This window comes from Sardina pilchardus, chromosome 1 (assembly GCF_963854185.1).
Source record: "Sardina pilchardus chromosome 1, fSarPil1.1, whole genome shotgun sequence".
Taxonomy (NCBI): Eukaryota; Metazoa; Chordata; class Actinopteri; order Clupeiformes; family Clupeidae; genus Sardina; species Sardina pilchardus.
This window is the reverse complement of record NC_084994.1, coordinates 37,002,322-37,025,345: the sequence shown is the minus strand read 5'-3', so window position 1 is coordinate 37,025,345 and position 23,024 is coordinate 37,002,322. Positions and strand designations below refer to the sequence as shown.

Here is a 23,024-nt window from a genome sequence, read left to right as displayed (position 1 = left end):
GAGCAACATTTGCTGATATCAGCTTCAGGTCCATACACATTATCTCAACACAGTAACAGTCATTATCTTTGGTCTCATTTATGTCTAGTGAATGTGTAGAGAGCAAAAGAGAACTGTTCCCCCAGTGACTTTAAATGAGTCTGATTGAATATCTGTGGCCTCACCTGTTGAAATTCAGTTGTAATACTGCAGTAGCAATTTTAGTTGTTTTAGATACCCACTATGTACTCAACATCAGTTCCTTGTTTTTAATAGTATGCACAGATCCTGTGATTTTGGGGGCAGGTAATGGAGTGTGTGTAGGGAGGGGGGTACAGTATGTTGTGTGTTGTACAGTATATGTTGGGTTGAGGGGAATGATACAAAAGTGTGTGTGTGTGTGTGTGTGTGTGTGTGTGTGTGTTTATTTGTGAGCACGTTTGTGTGTGTATGAGAGAGGGAGAGAAACAGAGAGTCAGTTAGTGAACGTAGGGCTGGGCCGATTTTTTCACAAAAAAAATTCTCAACAGCCCCCAAATTCAGATGCAGATGACAAAGAAATAGTTCCAGAAAATACTTGTTTATTTTGATTTCTCCCTTGGAGTTTAAGTGCAATCAACAATAACGAGCCAAAAAGGCATATGGCAGGCCCTGCCATTGTAAACTGTGAAAATGTGACACGCAACCTTATATAACATAACATTCAACACAGCATCAGTTATCTGTACATGACAGCATAGGGTGCTTTTTTCTAAACTTTTCTGAACATTCTTAGCCAGGAAGACAAACCTATCTACTTCCTCTGGCTTTAGCCTTTCTCGGTGGCATGTAACAATGCCCCATAGGGTTGTGCCGATGGACGATATCATCGATGGTTGACAGACATCACCATGGAAAGAAACCATTGTGATGCCACGCCCCCACATGCCAGGCACTTAATTTCTGCTGTAGACTAAGCTAAAATATGAAAAATAAAAACCTTTCCCTGAAAATGAAATTGAGTCGAGAACTGATGCACATGTAGGGTGCTGAAGAGGCTGTCAGCCAAACAAAAAAACCCCTATTAGTCTGACTTGTTCAAATAAGTCCTCCTTGCAACGTGAATGTGTTATTGTCTTTTTAAGGCTACATCTCGCAGTGTAGCCTACATTGAATGTAAAACTTGTAGCCTATTAATGTTTAAGAATGAAATAGTCCAAATTAATTATTATTGTTACGACTAGGACATTCTAGCTCTAATTTTGTTGCGAGGCTACAGCACTGAAGTGCCAAATGTGTCATTCTCCTCCATTTATTTTGTTATCGCGTTATCAGAAGCCATAGCCTACGTCTTTCACCGTTGCCTAAGGTTTATATTTAATGCATTCGCCTTTAGCAAAAGCCCCAGCAGCAGCGGAGTGGCAATTGGGATCGTTTGTAAAAGTTGTTTACACCGACTGGACTGTGAGATCGCAGCCTTAGGCTACTTTCACTTTGCTGCCCTCATAGTTGGCAAGCAGGTTTCCTAATAACGTGGGATGCGTAGCATACGAGTTAGGTAGGCTACAGACTGGGCTAGTTAAGATTTTAAATGAGTGACCGTTTTTTTGCTAGGCCCAGCGAAAGCTGGCAATGTGTAATATACCGCTGGTTGGTAGCCTACAAGCAGGTGTTCAGATTGGCTGTCTATGGTTTTTTTACAAGGATTTTCTTGGAGCAGATCTTCCATACAGTAGACTAGTCAGTATGTCTCTTAGCTGTCCACTCTCATCAGACAGCCTACAGTATATAATATTTCATAAAACAAGTTCTTCCCTGCTTGCTGCCCTGCTTGCTGTTGTTGTCTCTCACTACTGTCACTATCATTCACAAGGCTATTTGATAAATGTGTGCTCTGTGAGGAGGGAGGGAGGGCAGAGCCCATTCTACGCACTGATCTAGAAAGAATACCTGGATAGACTATCTCATTGTTGCTGACCCATCAACAATGAAGCCAATGGAACTGTCCCGAGTGGTCCCATAATGGCGGCGTGGTGTTCCAATTCCATTGTTGCAGAACGGCAACATTCTTTTACTGTCTTTTACTGTCTATGCATTCCAAGTGGTCCCATAATGGCCGCCCCCATGTAGGCTTCAGAATTTTGACGTAGATGCTCTATCCAGGTATTCTTTATAGATCAGTGATTCTACGGGAGGCCAGAGGGAAGCGTTAGCGGATGTTAAAGGAATAGTTCAGTATATTACACTTTAAGCCCTTTTTTCTGTATTGCCTAGCATGAAAACGAGTGTTTGACACCGAAATCTCAACGATTGAGCCTGTTTGTGGAATTTGGCGATCTTTGGCTGAAATTCAAATTCTGTTGTGTTATATTAGGCAAACATGGTTGTGAGGTACCTGAAAAAGTACTTCCGGGATTTCGAAAGTCATGATAAAAGATGACAGAAGCTGTATTTCACTGCTAAACTTGCTATAGAAGATCGTTGAAGACCAGTAACCACTCGGTGAGCTACACATTTTTAAAAACGAACGTTTAGGGGTGTTTTAAGGACAGAATAGACCATGCACAAAGCGAGCCATGTTAAAGCCATACGGAACTCCATTCTAAAGCTGCCAAATTCCACAAATAGGCTCAATTGTCGAGATTTCGGTGTCAAACACTCGTTTTCATGCTAGGCAATACAGAAAAAGGGCTTAAAGTGTAAAATACCAAACTATTCCTTTAAAGAGAAAACCGATTTTAATTCAAACAAGTTGACGTGAACTACACACTCGAGTTAATCAACAAAATCGGTTTATCGCCCAGCCCTAAGTGAATGTTTGTGTGTGTGTGAGAGAGAGAGAGAGTTATTGTGAAAATGTGTTGTCTCAATCTATTATGTGTGTTGTCTCCTTGTGTATCCAGACCACAGACACACATTCTGATCCTAAGTGAGTGTGTGTGAGTGTGTGCCCATACATGAGTCTGTGATTTTGTGTGAGTGTGTGATTGATTTTGTGTGAGTGAGTGAGTGAGTGATTTTATGTGAGTGTGTGAGTGATTTTGTGTGAGTGAGTGAGTGATTTTTTGTGTGTGCGTGCAGCGTGAGTCCGTGATTATGTGTGAGAGAGGGAGAATGTGAGTCAGTCTACATGACTAACTTTTGTGAAAATGTGTTGTCTCTATTATGTGTGTTGTCTCCTTGTATATCCAGACCACAGACACACAGACCAGTGTCTCCAGTGCCCAGCTGTGTGTCTATGAAGAGTGACTGGTCCATGGATCAGCCTCCCAGACTCAGCAATGGACCACCACACTCTGATCCTAAGTGAGCATGTGTATGTGTGTGTGCATGTGTGTGCGTTTGTGTGTGTGTGTGTCTGTCTGTCTGTCTGTTTGTCTGTGCCAGTGCGCGAGTCCGTGATTTTGTTGAGTGTGTGATTGATTTTGTATGTGTGAGTGATTGAGTGATTTTGTGTACTGTAAGTGAGTGAGTGAGTGAGTGATTTTTTGTGTGTGCGTGAGTCCGTGATTTTGTGTGAGAGAGGGAGAATGTGAGTCAGTCAACATGACTAACTATTGTGAAAATGTGTTGTCTCAATCTATTGTGTGTGTTGTCTCCTTGTGTATCCAGACCACAGACACACAGACCAGTGTCTCCAGTGCCCAGCTGTGTGTCCATGAAGAGTGACTGGTCTATGGATCAGCCTCCCAGACTCAGCAATGGACCACCACACTCTGATCCTAAGTGAGTGAGTGAGTGAGTGTGTGCATGTGTGTGCGTTTGTGTGTGTGTGTGTGTCTGTCTGTCTGTCTGTTTGTCTGTGCCCGTGCGTGAGTCCGTGATTTTGTTGAGTGTGTGATTGATTTTGTGTGTGTGAGTGATTGAGTGATTTTGTGTACTGTAAGTGAGTGAGTGAGTGATTTTTTGTGTGTGTGTGAGTCCGTGATTTTGTGTGAGAGAGGGAGAATGTGAGTCAGTCAACATGACTAACTTTTGTGAAAATGTGTTGTCTCAATCTATTATGTGTGTTGTCTCCTTGTGTATCCAGACCACAGACACACAGACCAGTGTCTCCAGTGCCCAGCTGTGTGTCCATGAAGAGTGACTGGTCTATGGATCAGCCTCCCAGACTCAGCAATGGACCACCACACTCTGATTCTAAGTGAGCATGTGTATGTGTGTGTGCATGTGTGTGCGTTTGTGTGTGTGTGTGTCTGTCTGTCTGTCTGTTTGTCTGTGCCAGTGCGCGAGTCCGTGATTTTGTTGAGTGTGTGATTGATTTTGTATGTGTGAGTGATTGAGTGATTTTGTGTACTGTAAGTGAGTGAGTGAGTGATTTTTTGTGTGTGCGTGAGTCCGTGATTTTGTGTGAGAGAGGGAGAATATGAGTTAGTCAACATGACTAACTATTGTGAAAATGTGTTGTCTCAATCTATTATGTGTGTTGTCTCCTTGTGTATTCAGACCACAGACACACAGAGCAGTGTCTCCAGTGACCAGCTGTGTGTCTATGAAGAGTGACCGGTCCATGGATCCCCCTCCCAGACTCAGCAATGGACCACCACACTCTGATCCTAAGTGAGCGTGTGTATGTGTGTGTGTCTGTAAGCATGTTTGTGTGTGTATGTGTGTTATGAGAGAGATGGAGAGTTGTGTATGTGAGAGAGGGAGAGAAACAGAAAGTGTGTTTGTGAGTGAGTGAGTGATTTGTTAGCTTGTTTGTGTGTATGTGTCTCTATTTATTTGTAAGCATATGTGTGTAATTAATGTTGTCTCTGCAATGGGTTTAGGAGTAATCTGACCCAGAATCAGTCCAGGTGTGGAGTGTGTGAGCAGCTACTGAGGGACCCAGTCATCACCAGCTGTGGACACAGTTTCTGCAGGCAGTGCATCAGCAGCTACTGGAGCCAGTCTGGTCCATCAGGAGACTACAGCTGCCCCCAGTGCAGAAAGAGACCCAAAACACAATCCTTTCTAAACCCTCCAGTTAAAAGGGCCAAACTACCAGGTGAGTCTAGAAGTATTTAGAGTAGTTTTCAAAGAAGAGCAGGGCCCAGGGAGCCTGGAATATCCAGACGCCTGGTAATCTTTCAGATTAAGGGTCTAGCCACGAATAATGTAAAGGCCCCACTCGAGGGGCGGCACCAAGCATGCATTTGAGAATCTCACTGCACACAATTGAATAACACTATGACCAATATTTACTCTGACTGATTATGGATTTCAATGCATTTAAATAACACTACGACCAATTTTTACTGACTTTGAGCGTTGCATTGCTGTCGTCATCAGTTTAGTTCGCCTCTGGCCCACCTATATCAGATACACTCATGTGATTGGTTTCCCCGATGCAGCAAGGGGCAAAAGTAACGCGCATAATATTGCTCATTGCCAGAGTGAAATGACACAGGAAATAGTTGTGTGAAACTGATTTTGATTTTTTTTTTTTTCAAATCCAAATACACAACCGTGTCCTGAACAAAGTGCTGAAGACCCATAAAGTTAATATGAAGAGGAGGTTTGAGAGCATATGTGAAGGCATCATCAGGTCAGGGACTCAAACACTCCTGAACAAGATCTACACAGAGCTCTACATCACAGAGGGAGAGAGTGAAGATGTGAATAATGAGCATGAGGTTTGGCAGGTAGAGTCAGCATCCAGGCCACAAAAAACAGAAGATACAGCAATCAGCTGCAATGATATCTTCAAGCACTTACCTGGACAGGAGAGACACATCAGAACGGTCATGACCAAGGGGATTGCTGGCATTGGAAAAACTGTTTCAGTGCAGAAGTTCATCCTTGACTGGGCAGAGGATAGAGCTAACCAGGCTATAGATTTCATGTTTGTACTTCCGTTCCGTGAGCTGAATTTGGTCAAAGATGATCAGTACAGTCTTCACAGGCTCCTGCTTGACTTCCACCCTGAGCTTAGAGAGCTACAGGATGGTGAATACAAAGACTGCCACATTGTGTTCATCTTTGATGGTCTGGATGAGAGTAGACTTCCACTGAATTTCCAAGAGAATCAGAAGTTGTCTGATGTGACGGAAACATCATCAGTGGATGTGCTGATAACGAGCCTCATTCAGGGAACTCTGCTTCCCTCTGCTTTCATCTGGATAACCTCCCGACCAGCAGCAACCAGTCAGATTCCTTCTCAGTGCATTAGTCAGGTGACAGAAGTACGAGGGTTCAATGATCCACAGAAGGAAGAGTATTTCAGGAAGAGGATCAGTGACCAGAATCAAGCCAACAGAATCATCTTACACATTAAGGCATCCAGGAGTCTCCACATCATGTGCCACATGCCAGTCTTCTGTTGGATCTCAGCCACCGTCCTTCAGCAGATACTGGAACAGGATGATGGGAAGGAAGCCCCCAAAACTCTGACTGAGATGTTCATACATTTCCTGCTCATCCAGACCACCAGGAAGGGCCAGAAATATCAAGAAGAAAGTGAGACAGATAGACAGAGGCTCCTGGAATCACATAAGGGTGTGATATTGAAACTGGCAGAGCTGGCTTTCAAGCATCTAGAGAACGGCAATCTCATGTTCTATGAGGAAGACCTGAGAGAGTGTGGCATTGATGTCAGTGAAGCCTCAGTGTACTCTGGCATGTGCACTGAGATCTTCAGGGAGGAATGTGTGTTCTACCACAAGAAGGTCTACTGCTTTGTCCATCTGAGCATTCAGGAGTTCTTGGCAGCCATGTTTGTGTTTCACTCTTACATGTCAGGACATATGGAGGCACTGAAATCCTTCCTCGCTAAAAAACACAGAGACAATCAAGCTCCCCTTCCTTTGCATATCCTGTTGAAGAGTGCTGTGGATAAGGCTTTGGACAGCAAGAATGGACACTTGGACCTTTTCCTCCGCTTCCTTGTAGGCATCTCAATGACGAGCAATCAAGCCCTCTTGCAAGGCTTGTTGACAAACACACACAGCAGCTCAGAGAGCATCAAGAAAACATGTAGCTATATCAAGATTATCAAGAGGAGGGACTTGTCACCTGAAAGATGCATCAATCTTTTTCACTGCTTATTTGAAATGAATGATCAATCCCTTTATGAAGATCTTCAGAAATATCTCAAATCTCCTGATGGCTTCTCGGGTGAATTGAGACCTGCCCACTGTTCAGCACTGGCCCACATGCTACTGATGTCTGAGGAGGTGCTGGATGAGTTTGATCTGAAGAAATACAAAACATCAGAGGAGGGATGGAGGAGACTGGTTCCAGCTGTGAGATGCTGCAGAAAGGCTCTGTGAGTATCACTATACTTCTTTTCTGAGTTAATTTATTTCATGTCCAATGTGTAGGCCAGTAGTGATTCATATGCAAGTCATAATGGGAATAGCCTACACAGAGAAATCTAAGATACATTTGCACCTGTATTCTGTATTTCACAACACCTGACGTCCAGCAGTTTTGCATAGTGTCAGGATGTGGGTTTGGGCACAGAGACCTGTCAAATGAGGAGGCACAGGTCACTAGGTCATCGATAGTCCAGAAGAGGCAGGGCGTAAGGTTCAGAATACAGTTCATTCAGCACAGGGAATTGTTAGCATAAGATAATTCTCAAATTGAGACAGGGGAGTTCAGTCTACAAGCATAAAGGTCCAGGGCTTATGTTGTGTAATTCCAAAAACAGAGAAGATTAACAAAAAATTCAGTTCACAATAGAGATGCGTAATCCTCACAGAAGTTTGTCAGATAAACAGATTCCACCATGTCAGCTTGAGCAGGCACTGGAAGATCTTGTCGAAGTGCTGAAGTCAGTCTCAGCTCAGCTTACATATTTACCAAATGAGTCATGTGGTGATTCCACTTATTGAATCACAGGTAAACTGATAAGCTCAGACAAAATGTGATTGAGAATAATGTCTCCACCCAGTGGTGCCTATCAGGAACTGTGCGAGGTCTGACAGGTTAAATACATTCTTTTATGTTTCAATGGTAAGTGAGACACATACATGAACTGTTCCATCATGAAATACTTCAGCATCAAATCAAATCAATCCACACATAACTCGTTTGGTAGGTTTATGTTATTGTTATTATCTGTTTAACAGACAGCCTTCCTCAGTATTATTGGGTTTGCATTATGAGAATACTCCATGTTATATGGAGGTGCATGGTATAAATGGGGTGTAAAACACTGAATATCATTTTCTCCAGTCTGAACTGTTTAAGTAAATCAGGCTTCTGCTCATGCAGCTCTGGGTCACACTGATCAGTCTTTAGTGGTGTTGTGTCTGTGGTTGGGCGGCGTTAACTCTGCATGGTATTCAGGGCTTATATATTCTCTCCTCTTATCCCCCTTAGTAGTGTTGGTTTGGGTCTGGCACTAACTGTATGGGGGGCAGTTATTTTCCTCCCTCACTCTTCCTGCAGATTTAAACATGATCCATTCTTTGCCTCTCTTGCAGACTTGTTGACTGTAAGCTAACCGAGAAGTCCTGTGAAATTGTGGCCTCGGCTCTGCAGTCTGCAAACTCCCCCTTAAGAGAGCTGGACCTGAGTCAGAATGACCTGCAGGCGTCAGGAGAAAAGCTGTTCTCTGCTCTACAGAGTCCAAACTGCAAACTGGAGGCACTGAGGTTGAATACAATTAGACAAAGACTCTTCAGTGATGTATTTTAATTCTGTGTTTTTTTCTGAATATATTTTTAACCATCATGTCCACTGTACTTTACAGGCTTGCTGGCTGTCGACTCTATGAGAAATCTGGTGACATTTTGGGCTTTGCTCTTCAGTCAGTTAACTCTCACCTGAGAGAGCTGGACCTGAGTAAGAATACTCTGGGGGATTGTGGTGGAAAGCTGGGCTCTGAAGCACTGAATCCATACTGTAAGATGAAGACACTTAGGTTGGTTTTATTGGGTGAATTCTGTTTCTTTAAGGCTTTACAAGGACCCAATATATTTTAAGTACCTGTGTGTTAAATAATTTCTTCCTTGTCTACTATTGTAATCAGTATAAAGAAAACGGAATCACATTGCATTACGTTAAAAGACTTGTCGTTGTAAACGGTCAGATAAACCCTGTGAGGTTGTTGTGTTGTGTGTAGACGGTGTGAACCAGACAAGAACAGCATTACTGATCTACTCTTCAGTGTTTTATACTCTCTGATTTTTAGAGTTTGTGATTTTGCCACACTGAACATTGAACAGGAAACAATATGGGAATCATTATTAAGATCAACTAGAAGAATCAACAATGTCATTTTAACTGATAAAGTTGTATCAATTCCCTCCTCATATTATTCTCTACACTTATCCCTCACACACTGTATATGGGGCAGTTATATTATTTCCCTGTCTCAGTCTTCCTGTAGATTTTACTTGACCTTTTTATACACTTCTGCCTCTCTTGCAGACTTGCTGATTGTGAGCTAACAGCAAAGCCCTTGGAGATTATGGCCTCAGCTCTGCAGTCTGCAAACTGCCCCTTAAGAGAGCTGGACCTGAGTCAGAATGACCTGCAGGTGTCAGGAGAAAAACTGGTCTCTGCTCTACTGAGTCCAAACTGCAAACTGGAGACTCTGAGGTTGAATATAAATATGTATTTACCATTAGACAAAGACTCTAGAGGAAAACTGAATCACACTGTATGACATTTAAAGACTTGATGTAAACGGTCAGATAAACCCTGTGAGGTTGTTGTGTTGTGTGTAGACGGTGTGAACCAGACAAGAACAGCATTACTGATCTACTCTTCAGTATCCTCTCTGATTTTTAGAGTTTGTGATTTTTCCACACAGAACATTGAACAGGAAACAATATGGGAATCATTATTAAGACCAACTAGCAGAATCAACAATGTCATTTTAACTGATAAAGTTGTATCAATTCCCTCCTCATATTATTCTCTTCACTTATCCCTCACACACTGTATATTGGGCAGTTATATTATTTCCCTGTCTCAGTCTTCCTGTAGATTTAACTTTACCTTTTTATACACTTCTGCCTCTCTTGCAGACTTGCTGGCTGTAAGCTAACAGCGAAGTCCTGTGAGATTATGGCCTCAGCTCTGCAGTCTGCAAACTCCCCCTTAAGAGAGCTGGACCTGAGTCAGAATGACCTGCAGATGCCAGGCGAAAAACTGGTCTCTGCTCTACAGAGTTCAAACTGCAAACTGCAGACACTGAGGTCAGTAATATTCTTGATTGCATTGGCAGACACTAATGTTGTAGATAGAGATGCACCGATTGCAATTTTTTGGCCGATTCCGATTTCCGATTTTTCATCGAGTTTGACCGGCCGATACCGATTTTAGCCGATTCCGATTTAATTTCTTCTAACCACTTTACAGCACAAAGAGTTATTTTCTAGCCTATATTTTCTTTAATACAACATGTTAGAAATGTAATCAACTTATCAATGGCTGGTAGAAAAATGTGAATAGACAGATTCTTCTTCAAGTCTTCTTCAGCTGCAGTAATCCCAGTGTGGGACATTCATTTCACACATGTAGAAATGTACTATGAACACTATTTCTTTTCTTCTCACATCCATATGCGATATCCAACTGTAAATATCTTCAGAATACTGATAACTGAAGTTAGTGCTACATAGGCTGAGATGTTGGAAAATGACAACAAAAAAATAATAATTTTGAGAAGCCTTGAAACACAGCAAATTACATACATTCTCAGTCCACACTCTTCTTTGAACTTTCGCGATTGCTTGCGGATACTAAGGAAGTGTCCATATTTGGATGGCATAACGTCATGCAGGAGAAACACAGCTTTCCAACGACACCACGCATGATATGTTTTGTATCACGGTCGCGGTAGTTTATGACACGTTAGAATGCTAAATTTTGGCGAATTTAGAAGAAATATACAGGCGTGATCAGACAAAAGGTAATGAAATAAACCTCTAAATGTGTAAATCGGACTTAGTTGTTGTAGTAGTGTGAAAGAATACATGATAAGTTGGCAAACCGAAGCAAAACTATGTTTATTCCTGCCATGTCTCGCCTTAAGTGGAGTATAAAGGCTATGTCGCTGCTTATTGATAGCGCTTGTGGTTCAGCTGTGGGCACGCAATTAGCGGCAAGGACGGGCTTTGATGAGCGCTGTAACCTGAAGTGACAGCTTAGTATAGTAAATTCCACGCAATATGGCAAAGCACAGCGTTCGCTGCATAGAAAAACTCAGTATTAGCGCTTTATCCAGCCCTGACTGTTGGCCTAGCTTCATCAAACTTTGCAAACTCAGCTGTGTGAGTGTGATGTTGTTACAAGTACGTGCGAGTGCATTTGACCGGCATAAAATCGGCATGTCTCAGACTGACCGGCCGGTCGCCGGTCGTGGCCGATCACGTGAAAATCGGCCGATTCCGATCAGCGGCCGATCGATCGGTGCATCTCTAGTTGTAGACTATTTGGTGTCAAAAGTAGACTGTCCTAATCAGACAATGACAGCATCACTGTATCTACCTTTGATAGATAGATAGAACTGTATGTTGTCTTTGATTTCAGTATTTGTGATTCTGTTTTACAGACTTGTTGGCTGTAAACCGAAGGGAAGATTTTTGGCCTTGGCTCACCGGGGGGCAAATCCCCACCTGAGAGAGCTGGACATGAGTGACAGTGAGCTTGAGGACCATGGAGGAGAACTGCTACTTCAACCACTGAATCAAGACTGTAAAGTGAGGTCTGTATTTTGCACAGTGCACACAGACTGGTATTTCTGCTTAAAGGAGAATTCCGGTGTGATATTGACTTTAAATGTGTTGAAACATGATACCGAGTGTGAGCGATTGTCTCAGAGCTGATTTCGACCTGTCAGCTGTTCTCCGAAACCCGGCGGGAGCTTAGAAATAGTCAACCAGGTTTTTAACGTTTGTGCCTCGGGCATCGAACTGCCGTGCAAATAAATCACTGTTTTACACCATTAATGAGGCTCAAAGTAGCTCCACACTTTATTGGTAGACGTCTGAGGGCCCTGACATTTAAAACGAGACATCGAGAACTTTGAAAAAGCACTGGTTGTTTACTTACATGACTGTTTATTCAGGCAGTCACTTTCGAAAGTTTAGCGGTAGCAGCCATCTTGAATCTAGTCACGTGACTGATTCGTGACTGGTTCACGTAATCGCTATGTCTATGCGTGCACTAGTCATGAATAAACGGCTAACACCTTTATTTACCATTTCATTTTTGGGAATGTAAGGAGTATAGAGGACATGTTGCTCATGGTGTTTTCCTCTCTGTAGACTTGCCAGGTGTAAACTCAGATACAGCTCCTCTGAGGTTGTGGTCTCAGTTCTGCAGTCATATATTTCTCAACTGAGTGAGTTGGACATGAGTAGCTGTGATCTTCAAACATCAGATGAGAAGTTGCTCTCTGGTCTTAAAAACCCAAACTGCCAACTGGAGAAACTGAGGTCAGTAAAACTCTGAAGGACACACAGGCCTTATCTACACATTCACATGTTGGACATAGAAGAGTGTTAACGTATTCGTTTGAATGAGTAAACGCACACCTTGTGAGGTGCTCACGGCGGTACAGGTTAACTATAAACAAAAGTGTCGTGGCACACTCGGAACTTAAAGAATGTTTTATTCCAACGTTTCGGCTTACACCTTCATCAGGGTCATTTGAGCGCCTTCACTCTGATGAAGGCGTAAGCCGAAACGTTGGAATAAAACATTCTTTAAGTTCCGTGTGTGCCACGACACTTTTGGACATAGAAGAGTGTCACTGTTATTTCCTACTGGAATCAAAACATGAATTTGTGAAACAGTGTCTTTTGTTTTTGTGTCAATGTTGATGTGAGAGAGTTGGTCCAAGACCTGTTACTGTAGTATCATACTCCTTCCTGATGTGTCCCATATAGCTCAGTTAACTGTAGAGTATTTTAATTGGACAACAACAAAATCTGTTTCACTCTTGACTGGTCCCTGATTGGTTGTTTTGTGTTACATGGTCTATATTCTTACAGACTTGTTGGCTGTAAACTGAGTGGAAGATTTCTGGCTGTGACTCTTCAGTGGGCAAACTCCCACCTAAGAGAGCTGGACATCAGTGACAGTGAGCTTCAGGACTGTGGAGGAGAACTGCTCCATCAACCACTGAATCAAGACTGTAAAGTGAGGTCTGTATTTTGCATAGTGCACACAGACATGTGTTTTCTGTTTGATTGAATAAACAGTCCATATTTTCTCAGCATTTTCATATTTGGAATATAAGGAGTATAAAGGACATGTTGCTTATAGTGTTCTCCTCTCTCACTATAGACTCGTCAGCTGTAGACTCAAACACAGCTCCTCTGAGGTTGTGATCTCAGTTCTGCAGTCATATATTTCTCAACTGAGTGAGTTGGACATGACTGGCTGCGATCTTCAAGCATCAGAAGAGGAGTTGCTCTCTGGTCTTAAAAACCCAAACTGCCAACTGGAGAAACTGAGGTCAGTAAAACTGACACATAGGCCTACACATGTGCACATTCGCAGTGTTGAACTTAAAATAATGTCACTGTTGTTTTTTGCTAGAATCAAGACATGAATTTGTGAAACACTGGCTTTTATTCTTGTGGCAATGTTGATGTTCTCATAGACCTGATGCGTCCCATATAGAGCTCAGTTAACTGTAGAGTGTATTAACCAGACAATAGCAACAGCTGTGTCTCCTTCTTGATTGTTCTCTGATTGCTCTCTGTGTGATTCTCTGTTACATGGTTTATGTTCTTACAGACTTGTTGGCTGTAAACTAAATGGACGATTTTTGGCCTCAACTCTTCAGTGGGCAAACTCCCATCTAAGAGAGCTGGACATCAGTGACAGTGAGCTTCAGGACTGTGTTGGAGAACTGCTCCATCAACCACTGAATCAAGTCTGTAAAGTGAGGTCTGTATTTTGGACAGTGCACACAGACATGTGCTCTCTGTTTGATCTAATGAACATATCTTATACAACAGTTAGGTCCGGTCGAACGATTTAGCAATATCTGATTGGAGGAGACGTGTTCTATCAGTGGTGATATTAAGCAATATCACCGTGACTCTTCACAGCTAATGTCCGCTCACTACGCTAATAGTCCGGGAGCCAAATGCCATAATTTAGGTGAACCTGGTTTTGTCGGTTAAAGTTTTTTTTTTTGCAGAATCTAGTAGACTAGGGGTACCTCTTTAAGATTTAAGAGGGTGCCCGGTGATATCCCTTGGGCAATTTTGTATATTAAGCCTTTCTTGTCCAATGTGTTGACTATAAGGCGGATATACTACAGGTGAATAGGGTAAACAAATTAACAAGCAGATATCACTATGAAACTTCACCAGTTGATTACTTAGATCAATATGAAAAATAAATGTATTACAAGTTTTCTGAAATTTAATGTTTGAATATGCAAATTAGGTATGATGTAATTAAATATGCGCTGATTTGCATAAACGTAAAAAGATCAAATCTGAACATTGGGCAAAGCCAGTGTCATTTTTTTTCTTTTCATTTTGTTGACATAAGAGATGAAAAGTATTTTAGAGAGGGAATTATGGATATCTCATTTAGTTATTCAGTAAATCAGAAAATACTATACCAGCCTTTAAAAAATCCATTTTCGCCATGTTTTTTGGAATAAAATGTCATGTAAATCAGGCTAAGAATCATATATCAACAAACCCCACTGCAAAATCCTTCTAAACATGGTTAGGTATAAGACTGAAAAGTTTGGTGTATGTAGATGCTTGTGAAGTGGAGATTTTGTTCTCCGAGTGAGAGAGGAAACTCATCCATATCCGCCTTATATTCAACACATTGGACAAGGCTTAATATACAAAATTGCCCAAGGGATATCACCGGGCACCCTCTTAAATCTTAAAGAGGTACACCTACTCTACTAGATTCAGCAAAAAAAAAAACTTTAACCAACAAAACCAGGTCTGACCTGGGTTGGTTGCAACCTGACCCCATGGCTTAGTGACTGGTCTGGTCTGCCAAAAGCTCACGAGAACCTTAAAGGAACACTTCACTTTTGTCTGTTAAAGTATGATATCCCTTGGGCAATTTTGTATATTAAGCCTTTCTTGTCCAATGTGTTGAATATAAGGCGGATATGGATGAGTTTCCTCTCTCACTCGGAGAACAAAATCTCCACTTCACAAGCATTTACATACACCAAACTTTTCAGTCTTATACCTAACCATGTTTAGAAGGTTTTTGCAGAGGGGTTTGTTGATATATTATTCTTAGCCTGATTTACATGCATTTTATTCCAAAAACATGGCGAAAATGGATTTTTTAAAGGCTGGTATAGTATTTTCTGATTTACTGAATAACTAAATGAGATATCCATAATTCCCTCTCTAAAATACTTTTAGTCTCTTATGTCAACAAAATGAAAAGAAAAAAATTGAAACTGGCTTTATCCGATGTTCAGATTTGATCTTTTTATGTTTATGCAAATCAGTGCATATTTAATTACATCATACCTAATTTGCATATTCAAACATTACATTTCAGAAAACTTGTAATACATTTATGTTTCATATTGATCTAAGTAATCAACTGGTGAAATTTCATAATGATATCTGCTTGTTACTTTTTTTACCCTATTCACCTGTAGTATATCCGCCTTATACTGTAGTCAACACATTGGACAAGAAAGGCTTAATATACGAAATTGCCCAAGGGATATCACCGGGCACCCTCTTAAATCTTAAAGAGGTACCCCTAGTCTACTAGATTCTGCAAAAAAAAAAAACTTTAACCGACAAAACAAGGTCTGACCCCATGGCTCCCTGACTATAATGTATCCAGAGACGGTTGTCCATGTTCTTTGATATAACAACCACACGCGTTCTGAGCTAGGCCTACTTCGCATAGCGGAGGAACTGGGCTAAAAAAAAATAATAGCAAAAAATCAATTATCCTTCCTTAAAAATGCACTCTAGTATCTTTTTTTTGTTGGCAATGGAACTGTTGTATAAAAGCGTTATCGCACTCGTGGTCGTGGTGTTGTTGGCCTATATCGCCACGGCTGTGGTTACCTACAGCACTCAGCCCTCGGCTTCGTGCCTACGGCGAACCACAGCCGTGGCGATATACAGTAGGCCAACAACACCACTCCCACTTGTGCGATAATGCTTAAATGTTTGGGAATGTAAGGAGTATAGAGGACATGTTGTTTATACTGTTTTTTATTCTCTCACTCTAGACTCATCAGCTGTAGACTCAAACACAGCTCCTCTGAGGTGGTGGTCTCAGTTCTGCTGTCATATATTTCTCAACTGAGTGAGTTGGACATGAGTGGCTGTGATCTGCAAACATCAGAAGAGAAGCTGCTCTCTGGTCTTACAAACCCAAACTGCCAACTGGAAAAACTGAGGTCAGTAAAACTCTGAGGGACACAGAATTCAAAGAGGCCTTATTTATACATTCATACTTGGGCATATGATTGTGATTTCTGTTTTTGGGGCACTGGAATCCAGATATGAAGTTGTGAAATATCATCACATAATGTATTATTGTTGTTTATGTAAGTGAATGTGTCACGGTAGTATAAATTCTCCCTGCTGATGTGTCCCATATACATTTACATTTATTCACTAGGCTGACACTTTTATCCAAAGCAACTTAAAGTTGATGTCTAACATGCAAGCTGCATGGTAAAAAGGAGTCCGTAGGGTAACAATAATGCTGCTTTTTCAAACACCACCTGGCGAACAAGATGAGAGTGCAGACATGTAAGCACCAGCCAGCGAGTTATCAAGAGGATGGTACTGTAGTAGAAGGAAGTAGCTTCTACTGTAGCATCTAGAGCACAGAGTAACACTGTGTTATCTCCACCATTTAAACCGTAGGGTAACAATAATACTGCTTTTTCAAACACCATAAGAGAACCAGAGGATGAGAGTGCAAACGTTTAAGCACCAGCCAGAGTGTAATCAAGAAGATGGTGGTAGAGGGAAGTAGAAGGATAGCATATAGCATCTAGCATCTAGAGCACCGAGCACAGTAAGCTGTGTTTCATCTCCACCATTTAAACATTGTGTGGCCATTGGGAGTTAGAACCCAGTTACAGTATATTATACCACAATATGGTCTGACTATGCCACTCTCATTTCTTTGACTGGATGAGAGACCCAGCTAACACAATAGAATACAGATGCACCCCACACTAGTGTTATTAAAGTGACTGAAACAATTGTAGCAAAAGCAATGCAGACATTTGTATTTATATTCTTCATTCAGAGTGATTCAAATAGTTAATTGGTGTAGTCACAGCCATTAATGACAGCATACATCATGGACACATACAGGAGTTCTCGTAGACAAGTATTCATATGAGAGATTACAATAAATGTTGGGCAGAATAGCACCATAATACTCAATGTTGACAGGAGATCCACGTTTGGTTCACCATTAGCACACGACTCCAAAGGGATTCAGCACCCCAAAGACAGCAACCCGGATTACACTGAGAAAACAGTCCAATGTCCAAACAAGTAAACAAACAGACGAGAAGCGGGTTTCATTCACAAAAGGTTCCTAATAACCTTGTGTGAACTGAGGCACACATACACTGGAGGCACAAAAGCCAGTGGCCCCAGATGATGGAGTGCACGGGACCTGGTATAACGACGGGTTTGGCTCGACCACAAGCACCAGCACACGGCAGCGATTACACAGACACCCTGTAGCACCAGCACAGTCTGGCCACAAGAGAGAGAGAGAGAGAGAGAGAGAGAGAGAGAGAGAGAGAGAGAGAGAGAGAGAGAGAGAGAGAGAGAGAGAGAGAGAGAGAGAGAGAGAGAGAGAGAGAGAGAGAGAGAGAGAGAGAGAGAGAGAGAGAGAGAGAGAGAGTCCTAGCAGAGATCCTAGCAGAGAGTGTGCTCTACAATTCCTTAACATTGTAACAATTTACGTTTTTTAAAGCTTGCTGCCTACACTTCTTTCCTCTCCGACTGTATGTGCTGGTTGTAAACGGTCAGAGGGACCCTGTGAGGTTGTAGCCTCTGCTGTGCAGCACATGGTGTCCCTGTTAGAACTGGACCTGAGTGACCATCATATGAATATCGCTGCAGTTCAGTTCCTGAGTGCAGGGAGATATCGCCCGAGTTTGAGTGATGGGCTGTGTTTGTTTGCTACACACCAAAATAGTTGATACTTTAGTAAGGGGGCTCCTCTGTTGAAGGCCAAACTAATTCATGCCCAGAATCTCCTCAGGATCAACTTATATCATTCTGAATCTGTTTTGTTCCTGGTGAGCTGGGTGAATCTACACAATGTAGGAAGGGACCAGAATAGTGTTCAAATTCATAAAAATTATAACCGTATTGTTTATGATTTTTTATGACTGGCATACAGTTTTTTTTTTTGGGGGGGGGGCTTTTTTTTATGCCTTTAATTTTTTTATGCCTCCAGTTTTGTGTATAAACTGATATGGTGGTTTATGGTGGTTTAAACATGCAATGTCTCCTGGACCCACATTATGATTGCCTGTCTCCAGGAGACCCATGAACACTGCGTGTAACTGATCTATGAACACATTAAGAGCATCATGATGGGCTGGCTGAGTTGAGGCCAGTGATGTACTTGGTGGAATGGATTGGTCCGCACACTGGGTAGGCTCCAAAAATACACTTTATTTAATATAAATAAAGGCCTGAAATTCTTCAGGCCTGAAGAAGATCCCACTGTGGATCGAAACGTTGCCTTTTTATATTAAATAAAGTGTATTTTTGGAGCCTACCCAGTGTGCGGACCAATCCATTCCATTATCTATACTTTTGTCCGGCACCTGGATTATTTCTGTGGATGTGCGCACCCCAACCAAACGCCAGTGATGTACTTCCCAGTGCTTATGGGTTGTTATATTGATTATTGATCATATTATTGTTAAAATGAAGCATTTTATAATAATCATTACTATGAAAATGAGGATCACCTTATAGTTTGGAGTCACAGGTGGAATCAGTTATCCTATTTAAAAAAAGAAGCAATGGCAATAAAAAAGAACTCCAAATATGAGACAAATATGACTTTGCTTTGATGAATAGTACTTCCATACCATCACTGATATACTTATCACCAAAATAGCATATCATGACATTGTGGTATAGTTTTAAGTCTATGTTGCCCATCTCTACTCCTGCTGTAACATATTGTATGATTATATGAACTTGAACAATGTTGAGATTTACACAGGTGATTAAATTGAATGATATCATTCCTTTCTGCCTTTTACACTCTGTCTTTGTCACTCAATGCAGACTTGCTGGTTGTAAACTGACAGAGGAATCCTACGAGGCTTTAGCCTCTGCTGTGCAGCACATGGTCTCCCTGACAGAACTGGACCTGAGTGACAATCACATAAGCATCACTGGAATTCAGCTTCTAGATTCACTGAAAAGTCACATCAACTGTAAACTGCAGACATTGAGGTTTGTGTTTGACTTTCCTCAGGCTTTTAAACAGTGTCTTCGATATATAGTTTCAGTACCAGTACGTTTACCACACAGCATTATGTCAGTGTTTTTTTTCTACCCAGTAGTAAAAATGGGTTAGGTGAGCAGGAGTGTGTTGAGAGTCATTGTAGTCATGTCAGAGTCCAGTCTAATGTCTGATATGACTGAGTCACTGATACCTTATAGCATGTTGATGGAATTTAAGTTTCAATTTAATCAGTGTCATTAAATGGTGTTTAGAAACTCAAGTTCAAGAGGAGCGAGAAGGAATTTGCCACGCCTCTGTCTCAGTCGGTCTTACAAACGTAAAGATGTCCAAGCTTTCTGCTGTTTACATGGCATAGTAATAAGCTTGAGTAATTACTAGTCAAGTCAAGTTTATTTACATAGTGCATTTCATACACAGAGGTCATTCAATGTGTTTTACATGAACAAAACCAAACAGTAATAGCAGATAAAAGCATATGTAACTGCCAAAGCAGCAGCATCGGGTTAACTTGCTCACTATCTCCCCTCACACCTCCAGTCTTCCTTAGTTCAGAATAAAGGGGTGTATGACGGGGTCCTGCATGACTTCTGCCTGCACAGTTGACTCTTGCACGCTCCCACGAAACACTTCAGGACCCTGGTCAGAGACCTCGCCAAACACGCTTTGCTACCGCATGTCTTTATGCAAATTTCAGATCATGAGCTAGTAAATTATTTGTAATAAGATGACTACTGACGGATATGATGTACTCTGAAAATAAACTACAAAGTTTAGAATACACCTGCAGAGTCACTGACAGAAAGACTTTAAAGGGCCTAATGCTCTTATAACACTCTCTTTATGTACAGTATGTATATCTACCCAGCAGTACATATGGGTGAGGAGTGTGTTGAGTGTCATTGTAGTCATGTCAGAGTCAGGTCGAATGTCAATGCAATTTCATCAGTTTCATTAATTGTTTGGAGTTAGATGACTAATGAGGGCTATGATGTACTCTGAAAACGCTGACAACCTGTCAACCCAACCAAGTCACTGACAACAAGGCTTTGTGTGGCATATTGCTCTTATAACACAGAAATGTCATTGTTTTGTCATTTAAAACATTCAAGTTGGTGAAGATTATTGTCTTATTATAATGATAGAATGTCAATAGATTCATTTTATACTAAAACCCTTAAACTAAGAACATTTCACATGACATTTCATTAGTGGAGTGCTAATGTACTGATATTCTCTCCCTCTCTCTCTCTCTCTCTCCCGTTTAAAGACATGCCTGTGGAGAACTGAGAAAATGTAAGTGTTGATCTACTGTTGAGTGTTGCACTGTTATTATATGCTTATGATGTTGAAGTGTTCTTTATTAAGCAGATATGTCACTGTGGCGTAGGCCACCACTGTATGTGAAAGGCCTTTAGAGCATGTGTGGGGGTCTGTGGCGTCCTGCAGAAACACACTGAATCATAGTGACAGAGAGAGAACAGAGACAGATTGACATGTTGGCATGTTACAGGAGCCAGACATCAGAGTGATGGCTACTGTAATATATTACTGTAAATGACTAGATTTTTTATTTAGATTCCAGATACAGTATGTCCTGTTCAAACTCATGTGGTAGATGTTATACATCCACAATAGCTCCAGACTTGTTGTGTAGTGTATGAGTTATAATGGTGGAGAGCAGTTTAAGCTTGTAGCCGCATAACTATGTGATGGCAGATCACAGCCGATCATCCTCTCAATACAACAAATGCTATGCTGCAGTGCACCAGGTAGTGATAGAGCAGGTTAGGATGGACTTCATGATGGCAGTGTAAAAGTGCACCATCATGTGCTTTGGCAGGTTGAGCCTTCTTTGTTCTGGAGCTCATGTTCAGCTCCAATGTCAGGTCCTGGGTGATTCTGATGCCCGGGAAGCAGAAGGACTGTTGAGGGAAAGTGTGTTTGTGAAAGTGTGCAGCGTGTGTGTGCATGCACATCTGCATTTTTATGGCTCTGTGTGTGTTTGTGTGATTGAGAGTGTATGTTTGTCTTCCTGTTTGTGTGTCAGTGTGTGAATGTGAGTGTGTGTATTTGTTTTAAGTCTCAAGATTTATTGTTGCATGTACTGTACTTTGCAATTCAGTGAAATTTGTATGTCATTCGTTGCAGTAGTGCAAGGATAAAAGGGGTAAATACAACTTTATGAGACAATACAAGACTGTACAGTATCACTCAGCCATACATATACTGTGTACACACACTCACACACACACACACACACACACACACACACACACACACACACACACCCAACCCCTATACTAACATTTAAGACGACTATACACACATAAAAGCACAAGCCCATGGACTTGAGACACGAAAAATAAAAACAGTATGCATCCCGAATGCCATATAGCAAGTGTGAATTTAGAAGTGTGGGAAGAATTTAAAAAGTATAGCAACCATGGCAATACAGTTGCATATCATAAAAGAAATAAGGCAGCACATTGTGGCCAATAAAGGGAAGGAACTGTTCAGTCACTGACCATTTAGGATTCTGACAGCTTGTGGTATAAAACTGTGTCTGAATGGTGTGGTGTGGGTGGTAATGCTCCGGTAGCTCTTACCAGAGGGAAGCAGAGAGAAGAGGGAGTGAGCTGGGTGGCTGGCATCCTTGATGATGGACTCAGCCCTCCTCTGACAGCGTGTGGAGTAGACAGTTGACAGAGGTGACAGTTGACAGTTGACAGAGGTCTATGGTGGTAGTGTCATATCTTGCAAGCTCAGTACAACATCCTCAGGAGCAAAACATATTAAATCACTCATGTAGACACAGCAGCGAGTGAGGAAAAAGGCAGCTGGGGGCCATACGCTCTCCAAGATTAGTTGTGCTCACTCTCTTGAAGTACAGCTTTGCTCGCGTGGGTTGACTTCTGACAGTTTGGGGGAGAGAACCAAGGGAGTTGGGCCTGTTGTGATTGGTCATTTTTCAATGTGAAGTCCCGCCCGCTTAGTTACGGTCTGTTGCTAAACTTCTACAAATTTAGTCATGTGTGACATTAACCACCCCTTCTGTTGTTTCTGTTTACTGCTTACTGTGTGTGTGTGTGTGTGTGTGTGTGTGTGTGTGTGTGTGTGTGTGTGTGTGTGTGTGTGTGTGTGTGTGTGTGTGTTATTGCTCACTGTTTGCTGCTTACTCGGTGTGTGTGTGTGTCCAGTATGTGTGTGTTTGCTCTGGTAGCACTTACCAGAGGAGAGAAGAGAGGATAGGGAGTGAGCTGGGTGGCTGGCGTCCTTGATGATGGACTCAGCCCTCCTCTGACAGCGTGTGGAGGCTGCTCAGACCCAGGTCTCTTGATGGCACAACAGTGTTAAAGGCAGAGCTGTAGTCAATGAACAGCATCCTGACAGGTGTTTTTCTTGTCCAGGTGAGCTAGGGCAGTATGCAAGGTGATGGAGATGGACAGATCTGCTGTGCGTACAGTATATGGAAACTGAAGTTGGTCCAGGAAAGCAGGGTGGTGTGTATTGATGTAGGCTGTAACCAGTCTCCCCAGACAGTTCACCACCACGGAGGTTAGGGGCGATGGGCCGGTAGTCATTCAGGCAAGACACAGCACTTTTCTTGGGCACTGGCACAATCGTTGTCTTTGTGAAACACTGACCGATGTCAGTGTAGGTTTGTGGCACCTGAGTGG

At 41.9% G+C, this 23,024-nt stretch overlaps 1 protein-coding gene across 1 annotated transcript in view; it reads left to right on the top strand.

Moving 5' to 3' along the window:
- Positions 1 to 8,765: 8,765 nt before the first annotated feature.
- Positions 8,766 to 23,024, top strand: part of LOC134089524 (ribonuclease inhibitor-like) — a 20,075-nt gene continuing 5,816 nt past the window's right edge. Inside the window, exons 1-9 of the mRNA XM_062543973.1 lie at positions 8,766 to 8,793; positions 9,322 to 9,492; positions 9,924 to 10,094; positions 11,453 to 11,605; positions 12,168 to 12,338; positions 12,897 to 13,049; positions 16,106 to 16,276; positions 19,164 to 19,334; positions 20,615 to 20,640. Coding sequence (XP_062399957.1) covers positions 9,362 to 9,492; positions 9,924 to 10,094; positions 11,453 to 11,605; positions 12,168 to 12,338; positions 12,897 to 13,049; positions 16,106 to 16,276; positions 19,164 to 19,334; positions 20,615 to 20,640 — 1,147 coding nt within the window. The 5' untranslated portion in view covers positions 8,766 to 8,793; positions 9,322 to 9,361. The remainder of the gene's footprint in view (positions 8,794 to 9,321; positions 9,493 to 9,923; positions 10,095 to 11,452; positions 11,606 to 12,167; positions 12,339 to 12,896; positions 13,050 to 16,105; positions 16,277 to 19,163; positions 19,335 to 20,614; positions 20,641 to 23,024) is intronic.